This window comes from Corvus brachyrhynchos, unplaced genomic scaffold (assembly GCF_000691975.1).
Source record: "Corvus brachyrhynchos isolate BGI_N302 unplaced genomic scaffold, ASM69197v1 scaffold95, whole genome shotgun sequence".
Taxonomy (NCBI): domain Eukaryota; kingdom Metazoa; phylum Chordata; class Aves; order Passeriformes; family Corvidae; genus Corvus; species Corvus brachyrhynchos.
This window is the reverse complement of record NW_008238347.1, coordinates 1,739,660-1,750,969: the sequence shown is the minus strand read 5'-3', so window position 1 is coordinate 1,750,969 and position 11,310 is coordinate 1,739,660. Positions and strand designations below refer to the sequence as shown.

Sequence of the window (11,310 nt, the reverse complement as noted above, 5' to 3'; positions counted from 1 at the left end):
AGCGCAGCTACAACTGTCAGTGCCTGCTCCGAGAGCAGGGGCTGGGGATACCATCAAGGAAGCAAGGCCAAAAATACGAGGAAACATGGTGAATCAGATTGTTTTCTTGACTGTTTTTCTGTTTAAAATAAAATGAAACCAGAAATACTTAACGATGTTCATACTCCCTGGTATGCCTGGAAGCATAATCCTCACTGGTCTGTAGCCGTGCATGGAAAACAAAAGCAGAGCTGAGTGCTCATTAATATGGTTATCGGGGTAACAGCCGTGCTGTGGAGCGGGGCTGGCACGGTGCCCTGCAGCACAGAGGCTGCGCCAGCCCCACGGGTCCAGGCACAACCACTTCCTTCTCCTGTTTGGGGAATGGCAAACCAGCACCTGCACAGCCAAACTCTCCTTCCTTTTCAAATTGCCTGCTGTCGACATCCAAAAATGTATCTTAGATACATGTATTTGCCCAGTTTCCATCAGGTTTGAGAACCTCACTATCTTGTAATTGTATTGAAAATTCCCTTTCCACGTAGGTGGGGGGCAGGGGCGGGGCAGGTTCAGGGGCATGTTTGTGGCAGAACTATGACTGCACCAGCATTCCCTAGCTCCTGGGATCTCCCCAGGACCAGGGAGGCACCGATAAGGCCCCCATCATCAATGCGTGTTCTTCCCTTCCTCCACAGATCCCTGAAGGGGCATCCCTGGCCATGAGTTTGACGGACAAGAAGGACACCACACTGAGCAGAGGTAACATCTCGCTCCTCTTCCCTGCTGCTGGTGACAGGGCAGGAATGTCAGAGGGTCACTGCCAGAGGGTTGTCTCTGGCTGGGAATGCTAGAAGACTGCCAGGCCCCGTTCCTGGGTGCTGTGGATGTGGTGGCTCTAGACGTGCTATCCAGTCTCCTCCCTCTGCATCATGGGGTGCAGGGTGCTCTCCCAGCCCTCAAGGTGTTTGCAGCTTCCATCTCGCACCCTCACTGGGGGCTGGCATCCAATCTGTGCTGACAGAGTGAGAAAAAGGAAGAATCTGAAACCACTTGGTTGAGAAAATCTTCTCCCTCCCAGTTAGATATATTCAGTCTCTTGCCAGTGCATTTCTAGGTTTCAGGCTGTGCAGAGTCAAAACAGACCAAGGGAGACAAAAATCCACATTAAACAAGGAATTTCAAACCCTGTTTCTAGGCTGTCTGCACAGAGCCTGGCTCTCCAGGAGTCCTTTGCCTGCCGTGGTGAGGAGCTGCTTGGGACTGAGCTGCCCTGATGATGAGGCTCGGAATAATGCTGGGAGCGTGGGGCACAGCAGGGTCAGGGTGCAGGAGTGCCCCTGTGCTCATCCTGTTCTCATGCCCTCTTGAGTGTCTCTTAAAACATCCCTTGGGAGATCTCAGGTCCCCCTTGAAGTACCTCCTAGGGTACCTCCCACGTGCCCCATAACGCAGTAAACAACTCCAAACCAAGGAGAAACACTTAGATCACTTGTGGTGAGAACACCAGCTCGGTGTTGAGGTTTTTGGGGTTCAAATGCCTCTTGACATGGAGATCACGAGTGGGGTGGATTTCAGCTTGGACCCTCTGGCTGAGCCACTGTGTCTCTCTTCTTCTTCACAGTGAAGGATTTGGACACTGAAAAGTACTTCCACTTGGTAAGTATCCTGCTCCTGGCTGCAGGGATGATGGCTGCTTGTGGGGGCTGCAGATATTAACTTAAATTACATCTGTGGGCTGTAGTGTCAGATGTGGTGAACAAGCTGGATCAGGGCTCGTTAATTCTCTTCACCAGGGTTCAAAGAGGCGAGAAAGGTGATCTGTAGATAAACTGAGGGACATGATCAAGAATTACCAGGATGGCAGAGAAATGGTTGTGAATGATGGAGCTGCTGGCAGCCACAGAGAGCTCAGGGGCACAGTCAGAGTGTGGCGTGGCATGGCACAGTGTCAGTGGTGGCATCCAGTGACACCTTGGCTGAGTCACCTGCTGGGAGCTCCTGGCATTCCACCTGTTTCCCGGGCTGAGCAGGTCCATGGGTTCCTGCTGGTGTACCATGCTGGAAGCGCAAAGTGCTAAATGCTGCTAAAAGCTGTTATGAAAAAAGGTGTTACGGACAACAACAATATTTTATAGCCTGGTTTGAGGTGGTTTTTTTTCTCTGCAAGCATTTCCATGCTCAAGTAGAAGCACGCACGCACACACACATGCAGAGCAAGGAGGGAGAAGGGATGGGAAATCAACTCTTCACATGTGAAACAATTCCAGGATGGATGTCAGTTGCTTGCTTTGTCATTATGGAGAGTAATTCACTGACCTGACCAGCAGAATATTAATTCGTGTTCTGAAAAAGCCAGTATTCCTATGTACTGTGCTTTTTCCTAATCCAAGCAAAGCTGGTTTCTGCAGAAGCCATGTGCATTGCTTCTGGGAGCCCTAGGTACAGCCCAGACAGGGGTGTGAGAGCCCAGGGGGGCAAGCAGGCTAGTGTGCAAAGGGAGATGGATGGGTTCATTTTCTTCATCTAGGGTGAGAGAGGCAATAAAGAGACAGGAGAAACAAATGTCAGAAAAACTGAGTATTATGAATCACTTTTTTAAAGCCATATAAGGGTGTGTTATAAAGCAGTAACTGCTTTTTAATTGAATTTTATATGTGGTTGAAATTCTTTGCTGAAAGGAAAATTTAGTGTGACACTTCCAGGGAAGAGTGCTCTGACCATGTGCTTTATCTGGGACCAGGTTCTCCCAACTGATGAATCAGTGGAACATAAGAAGTCCCACAGACAGAGCCATAGGAAGAAGGTCCTTCCAGAAATCTACCTGACAAGGCTACTCTCCACCAAGGTAGGAGCCAGGCTGCCCCCGTGCTTGGCAGGTGGGTTTGTTCGTGGTCTATAGGGAGAAGCCTGCTCCAGGGAAGGAGCACTGCAGGGCTGGTTGCTCCCAGAAGGCAGTGGGAATCCTGTCCTGGATGGCTGGAGCATGTTTAGGGAGGCTGTCAGGCTCCTCAGGGTCCCTCCAGCTTCCCAGCTCATCCTTGCTACTGTGTGATGCCCCACATGCTCTCCCCAGGATGGACTGGGGGCCATGCAGACAAAAGGAATTCTGGCTGCCTCAGGGCTTCCAATGCATAGCTGAGACCTGAACCCATGTCCCCAGAAAGAGATGCTGCAGGGACAGGAGATGGAGATGCTCAGCTGTGGGAGCAAGAGAAATGTCTGTGTGATCTGAGGTCAGATCTGGCCCATCTTTAATCCCAGCATGGTGCCTCACTGAAAAAAAGATCACAGGGATGGCCAGCAGTCTCTGGTCTTCTTTGTCTGTGCTGTACAGAAAAAGCACAGATGTGAGATCCCAGCAGTAAGAAAGAAAATCTCAATGCCAAAAGAAATTAACCCCAAATGCAAGTTCATTATATTACTATCCACAAACAAACCGTTCCCTCTCTGCGTCAGCATCCCCTTTCTCTTCTGACTTATCCAACTGGCAGCAAAGCATTTCCTCTTGTGTGCAGCAGTCACAGCCCCTCCACTGTTCTCCTGGGTTTGGGTGCTGCTGCTCTCACCAGGGTCCACCGTGTCCTTGTCCTGCAGGGCACACTCCAGAAGTTCCTGGATGACTTGTTCAAAGCCATTCTCAGTATCCGAGACGATAAACCACCCGTGGCTGTGAAGTATTTCTTTGACTTCCTAGAGGAGCAGGCAGAGAAGAGAGGGATCACAGACCCTGACACTCTGCACATCTGGAAGACCAACAGGTTTGGAAAAGGAAATCCTTCTTTTCTTCCTTCCATCTCTTGGGAGCAGGAGCTGCAAAACCCCGGTGTCCTGGACTAATCATTAGGTTGCTAAAAGTAGAAGAGGGACTTGGAAAACAGGGAGGGTGGCAGAGAGGGCTGTGAAAGATGAAGCCAAGCACAGGATTGGAGAGCTTTGAACAAATATGAAGCTCAGGGGAACAGTGAGCTGAAAGAGGAGGCATGGGCAAAGGGCAGAAAGAACTGGCACACACAAATAATGAAAGGAGAAGCAGGATGATGTGAGACAGCCAATAGTGTTAGCTGCAAGCACTGGGGATCTGAGACAGAGTCTGAAACCATGTCATATCTTAAAAGGTCATGGAAATTTTAAAACTAGCATATTTGGATCCTTTTCATTTGCCTTCTGCCTTTTCAGCCCTTAGTGGCGGTTTTCCTGGCTCACATCTGTAACCAAGGTGAGTCTCCAGGGTATTCAGGGGACTTGGGGAGCGGGTGCTGTGACAGTGGCATGCTGGTGAGCGCCGCAGCAGGGGGGCTAGGCGAATGGGGTGCAGGAGCCAAAGCGAAGGGGAAATAGTGGAGGAAAGAAAACAGAAGATTTGAGAGAGCAGGGAGCTTGGAGAGAGTGTCAAGGAGAGGCTCAGCACTTTGGAGACTGCGGAGACAGGAACTGTTTCCAGCCCAAAGTGTGAAAATTAAAACCAAATTTTACTGGGAGAGCAGGCATGCAGATACAACCATTGGGCAACAGCTCTGCCTACTCTTTACTACCTTCACTGGCCTGTAGAGCAAAGACTTACAGTGGCTTTCACTTCTTAGCTGCTGTGGAGGGTAGGAAGGGTGAGCAATAGACTGAAGCTGTATTGTGGCCAAATCAGCAGTGAAATAACTGAAGGAGAAAATTATGAGAGAGCAGAAAAAAAGATACATGACATGCATTTTGTGGGGCCAGGCTCACTATCAGAACCAGATGATGGTTACTGTCAGTAAAGAGGGAAAAGGAGGTGACACCATTGCTCCAATCAGCAGCAAGTGGGGAAGCCTGACTCAACAGACCCACACAGGCAAAGCTGCTGGTGCCTCTCTGGGCCTGCTGAGAGCTGCTGAAGGAGCAGGGGCATGTGTGTGCCTAGAGAAGGCTGTACGTACAATCACCTGTCCGTGCCACATCTTCCAGCTTGAAAAAATGTCTTGAGGATGAAGGTGTGTGCCTGCCCCTCTGTCAAGGCAAGGGTCTCTACAGGGGGTGATTAAGTAGCAGAACCCATCTCCTCAGCTTTCCTCTCTACTACTCCCTTTCTATCGTCATCTTTCCTGCATTTCCACCCCTCTTCCTCTGGTACACAAAAATTCATCTGGTGCATGTCCCTGGATCCTTCCCTTTGCAGCCTACCGCTGAGGTTTTGGGTCAACATCCTGAAAAACCCCCAGTTCGTCTTTGACATTGACAAGACAGACCACATCGACGCCTGTCTGTCTGTGATCGCCCAGGCCTTCATCGATGCCTGCTCGCTCTCCGACCTGCAGCTGGGCAAGGTACATCCAGCGAGGGCACCACACTCCTGCTCAGGCAGTCACAGACATGGACCAGTCTGGGTGGGCAGGAACTGCAGGAGGGCACCAGCCCGGCCTCCCCCCAGCCCAGCTGCCCTCCCATGTCTGGCTGGAGCCATTGCTTGGGCTCATGCAGCTGAGTTTTGGTTGTCTCCAGGGGTGCGTTTTCCCCTCCCTTCCCCACCCTTTTGTTCAGGTTTAAGCTTGAAATTTGCACCTCCTCTGTCACAAACAGTAGCCAGGGAGCGGGGACGCACAGTCATAGGCACGATGAGCACAAGGCAGGGCCCCCAGCCTGGGGGGCTCTGAGGGTGGGGGAGACCAACCACTGGGCTGTGTGCTCAGGGTTACCCATCAGCTCCATGAGCTGTCCTGCAGCCATGGGACAGTGCCTGCTGACTCAGCACCGTGTCTGAAATGCTTCCTGACCCAGCTGAGCTGGTGCTGGAGCAGATGAGTATTTTCTGCTATTGTCTCAGGCAGGGGCATAACATGGAACAGTGAGCACAGGTGGGGGCCAGTTCTGCTCAGGGCACCAGCATGGGGCATGGACAGACCCCACCAGGGAGCCCAGCTCGCCCAGTCAGGGCTGGTTTAGGGGACATCATCAGCATAATGATCCCATAAAGTAGCTGAGGGACAACATAAACTCCCAGTGACAGGATGGAAAATGATGTAGCTCCAGGTGAAGCTTCAGTCATTGCTCTTGGTGATTTCTGCACAACCTCTCACCTAAGAGAGAAGCACAGGAGGTGAGCCAATCCTCTGAGAACCCAGGCTCTGCCTGTCCAGGCATCAGAGCCCAGGCCTGGCTCACCTGGAGGTGTGAGGCTGTCCAGGGCCATCCCAGTGACACCATCCATCAGCACATGGAAGGCACCTGGCAAACACAGCCACCGTTGATGCTCTCCTCCCGTGCAGCGTGTCCATCCCACAGTGACCATGTGCGGTTGGAGGCCGGTGGGCTCAGCACACTGAGGGGGGAGCTGAGCCTGCTCCAAGCAAACGCCAGGCTGCATGGGCCAGGTCCCATCTCCCACCCTCAGGCTGCACACACAGTCCCACAGGGCTGGCCAGCAGTAAGACATCCCGTGTGCATATTCTCTTTTCTCCTGCTGCCTTGGCTGAGCACGGTGTTGACATTTGAAACTTCCTGACATAAATTTTATTAAGAAATGCTGTAACTCACCCCCAGTGTCCCCCCAGCCCAGAGACTGGTGGTGACAGTGTGTGACTTGGGGGACAGCCGGCAGTGAGGGGGTGGGCATTACGCCCCCAGCCCCAGAGCTGCAGGAAGCCTTTGTTGGGAGAGGCTAATGCTGGAGGAAGATCTAATGAGTGCTTGATTTTTTGTTTGTTTGGGTTTTGGTCTTTTTTTTTGCATGTGTTACGAAGCACCTACAATTTGTCCTTGTCAAGTGGCAGATGAGGGGAAGAGGGGTCAGCTGGAGTCAGACAGCAGATGGAAACATTTTTCAGGAATACAATAGCATAAGTGAATGAATTGTTGAGTAATGTGGGAAGGATAAATCCTCAGCATAAAAATCAGTTTGCATGTACACACAGTGTATCACTGAGCCTTTTCCAGGCTGGATTCTTCCCTTGGTTTCAGCACATTGCTCTCAATACTGCAAATGTGAGAGCAGACTCAGTCCATACATCTACAGTGCACAAGCAGTTAATAAACCAGTGCCCATCTCTTCGTAATAGAGACAAATCGGACACAAATTAAAAAATAACTTGGAAAAGAGGCAGCATGGTTTTCCTTTGTGTTTCCAAGGAAAAAGAATATAATGCTATGAGCAGGCTCTTTGTAAGTTGGCCATATTCTCATAATGCCTTGTCACTGGGTTTGAAAATAAACTGCTGTGGGATCTGGTGCCCATTTTCTGTTTCCCCTGCAGCATTAGCCAAGCTACAGATTGCAGCAGCAGATTGGAGTTACCCCAGGCTCCCCTATTCCTGCCTGACACAGCCAAGTATGCTGCCCACGGGCAGAACCCACCACTCCCTCTTGTCCACAGGTCCCCTCTCCACCTGTCAGAGCACTGGGGAGCAGTCCCACACACTGGTGGCAGGACATGGTGATCTCACTCCCTTTGGTGTCCCCAAGCCTGGGGCGGTTCCCCTTGGGGATGCAACATGAGGCTAGGCAGCCAAGTTCATTCCTGGGGTAATGATATCAGCAGGGCAGCATTGCCTTGAGGTTAAAATTATTCATTCTTTGTTTGCAAGGAGGGCAGCAGGGTTGTGCCTCCACTGGCATAACCCAGTTGTGTGGCTGGGAGGTTAAGGCTGCTGTGTCCAAGCTGACATTAATCAAGAGAACTCAGTATTCTCCGTTAATTACTTTACATGCACTCAATTTAGGCCAGGCAGGCTGGATTAGCCAATGCAAAATAAATCAAAGCTACATGAAAAATGCAAAAGCAACATTTCAACTGACAAAGTTCAACTTGTAAGATGGCTTTGTTCTTTGGCTTAAATCAATGTGGCTGCTCAAGAAACCCTAGCAAATACATGCAGAAGCCCTTCCCTTGTTGCCAGTTTCCACACACACAGCACCACAGAGCCCAAGTGTTTGATCTGGCACGGGCATGCTACCTCACCTGCAGAGCATCACCTGGCAGCAAGCCACCCTGCCTGGCCATGGGCGTGCTTTTAGCCTGCACTTGCTGCAAATTAAAACACACACCCCTCACTCCCTTCTCTGGCATTGAGCTGATGGATGTTCAGCTCACACAAGGATGAAGGGCAGCGGGGTGGTGCTGCGGCTGCACAGGCACATGGTGCCCATCCACAGATCCTTGATTTGTCTCAGCCCTTCTGCCATGAGCTGTTCGTGCCTCGCTGCTGTCCTGTACCGCACTTCAGTGACAGCTGGGACCAAAGGCGAAGCTGTTCCCTGTGCCCAGCTGTAGCCAAGGTCCCTATCAGTGCTTTCGTCAGGCACACAGGATAATGTTTTCAGCCAGGAACAACACAGTGCCTGATTTCGGTGTCTCACCCTCACTCTAGGACTCCCCAACCAACAAACTGCTGTACGCCAAGGAGATCCCCGAGTACCGGAAGATAGTGCAGAGATACTACAAGCAAATCCACGACATGCCCCCTCTGAGTGAGCAGGAGATGAATGCCCACCTCGCGGAGGAGTCACGGGTAAGGGGGTGGAGGGGATGGGATTGAGTCTGCTGGCTCAGTGTCCTGCTGGAGCCTGGCAACAGCAGGGAATGCACATAGGTCGCAATCAGCTACTGCTTAGATGCTGGAAGGAGCACACAAGAAAGGACATTTTGCCTGAAACTTCCAAACACAAATTTCATCTGACCTAATTCCAAGCATCTTCAATTACTGCCAGAGCTGCAGTAAACACCCATGAGTTTGCTTGAGCCTAACTAGCTCTGGTACCACTGGGAGTTGAGAGCGAAATTCAGTGCCAAAAGCCAGGAAGTTCAGGCAAGGATCTCTGCAGTCCTGCAGCCACCCAGCCTGCTGGCTCCCAGGCACAACTGCCAGGGACAGCTCTGAGTCCCAGGCAGCCACTGGCAGCCAACCCTGGTACCAGCCACAGGAGCTGGCAGCCACACTTCAGATCAGAGTCCTGCCAGTGATGCACCGCAGGTTCCTCAAAATCAAACCTTCTCCCCAGGGTGTTTTAACTTTGGGCACCAAGCAAGATTTTTCTGTCAATATTCTGCGGTGCAGCTGATGTGCTGCCCCCTCCTGTGAAATGGCTTTGGGCACAGAGGGATATGCAGTGCTGCCCAGCATGGGTATTTACAGCTGGTTTGAAAAGACCAAGACCCACCCTGATGCAAGCAAATGCACCTTCCTTAAAAATCCAGCTGTAACAATGTGACAGTAAAGTCAGGCAAAACCTGCTTTTACTGTAGTCGGTGCCTGCTGGCTGTGCTGGAACTCACATGCTCCATCCTGCTAATATTCTCCTCTCTTTTTTCTGTCTTTATAAAGAAATACCGAAATGAGTTCAACACCAATGTTGCCATGGCTGAGATATACAAATACGCTAAGAGATACCGCTCCCAGGTGAGTGGGTTTTCTGGCACTTGGGTTCTGGCCTGCCTGGGAAAGGAGGAACCATTGCAGGGGTAACCCCACAGGCAGACACCTGTATCCAGTCCCACAGAACAGGGATTATCAGGGTGTGCATAATTGCAGTACAGATGTAATAGATGCCTATGCACCTACTCTCTGTCCCTTGGCTGGTAACTTCTTGGAAGAGAAGGCTGGCTTTTCCCAGCTGATCTTAACAGTATTTGGCTGGGCTGAAGAAGGGCTGCCAGATGTGTAGACCCTTTCAGGAGAGCAAAGCATTCACCCCCAAAATAACTTCCACCCCACCAAGGCAGCAGCCCCGGCTGGCTCCTGCCCCCCTGTAACCTGTGGGCTGGTGCTGTGCCCTCAGCTCCATTATAGCAGTGCCTTTTTGTCATATACCACTCCACTGCCAGCCCTGACCAGGGACCCTAGGACAGCAGGGGTGCTGAGGGTGTGAGCACAGGGGCTGTGGGGCAGGGGTGGGCTCTCCCCTTTGGAGCTCTGGCTGGGATTTGGGCTCCATAGGTCTGGTGGGGGGAGCTGGGCTGGCAGGGGGGCACCCCCCCCTGTCTCACCTCTCTGCCTGCCTGTGTCTCCCACAGATCGTGGCCGCCCTGGATGCAAACCCCACGACAAAGCGCACCCAGCTCCAGCACAAATTTGACCAAGTGATTGCACTCATGGAGGACAACATCTATGAGTCCTGCAGTGAAGCCTAGGCTGGCTGCAGCCCTGGAAGTGACCTTTCTTGCAGCACAGTGCCACAAGGGAACCTGCCTTCAGCCACAGGCAGACCTTGGTCATACTCAGATAAGCCTTGTGGATGGGGTGGGCCTGGCCATGGCTAAAAGTTTCCCCCACCTCTCAAGAAGCCACAAGACACCTTTCCGAGCAGCTAAAACTCCTCTGGTCTGCGCTGTGGCACCCATAATTTATTTGCTATTGCTAGCCAGAAATGGAGGCATGACAGTTGTGGCAAGCTCAGTTCACCACTTTCCCCTTGGTCAGCACCCAAGCAGTCAGCACTCCATGCATCCCTGTGTGTGGTTCCTCGGGACAAGGCTGCAGAGGCTGGAACAACAGACACAAAGCAGAAGGGTCACCTCAGGGAGTAATGACCACAGACAGCAAAGACCATCACAGCCTGAGCTCCCACTCCATCCCTCCAACATCCTTGTTTTTCCAACACCAGGGACTCTTATCAGCTGTTCACTATCTGCTGCATTCTGTGTATTTTTGTGCCTTTTAATTTTTGTACTGTATATGTAAACATAACCACTCCTCCATCTGAGACTTGGGCAACATAGGAAACTCGGGGCTAAGACAAAGCAGTTGCTTCCCAAGCAGCTAAGGCATGGTGAAAGCACTTTATCCCTCATGGAGACAGCTGTTTGGGAGCTGGAGGGAGCACAGTCTGTGTTAGCATGAGAAGGGCTGTTTTGCCTTTCCTGGGTTCTGGTCTCTCATGCATGGCGAGCTGGAGCATGGTGGGGAGGTGAACATTCTACCACCCAGCCAGCTGGTCACAGGCATGGTCCTAGACTGCATGCAGCGGGTGAGGGAAGGACCGTGGCCCTTGCTCCTGCCCCACCACACTGGCTCCACACGTGTCCCTGGCACTGCCCCACCTCAGCCTCCGTAACACCCTTCATGCCAATAGGGCCAGCACCTGCTGACAGCCCCTCTGCCAGTGGCCTCAAGCCACACGCAGGGCAAACACCAGATAGCATTGTCTCTGCCTCTCCCTGTGACCATCACTAAACACGAGGCCAGTGCTGCAGAGGTGTCTCCTAAAGCAGCTTATTCTGCTTGCTTTGGGCCCAACCCTGTGGCTGGGAGCTGAGAGCAGCCAAGAGAGTGGGGCTTGCTGCATGGCCAGCCTGTTTTCAGCCCTTAAAGGCAGAGGCACTGGACCCAACCCCTGGCAGTGACACAGGCCAGCAGAGCATCTCCAGCA

The 11,310-nt window shown here is 51.9% G+C and overlaps 1 protein-coding gene across 1 annotated transcript in view; it reads left to right on the top strand.

The window, feature by feature from the left end:
• The window catches only part of PLXND1 (plexin D1), a 52,829-nt gene extending 42,252 nt beyond the window's left edge, over positions 1-10,577 (top strand). The window contains 8 exon segments of the mRNA XM_017735251.1: positions 675-738; positions 1,601-1,635; positions 2,720-2,824; positions 3,574-3,737; positions 5,129-5,276; positions 8,313-8,453; positions 9,267-9,341; positions 9,956-10,577. Of these exon segments, the coding sequence (XP_017590740.1) occupies positions 675-738; positions 1,601-1,635; positions 2,720-2,824; positions 3,574-3,737; positions 5,129-5,276; positions 8,313-8,453; positions 9,267-9,341; positions 9,956-10,072 (849 nt within the window). The 3' untranslated portion in view covers positions 10,073-10,577.
• Positions 10,578-11,310: the final 733 nt, after the last annotated feature.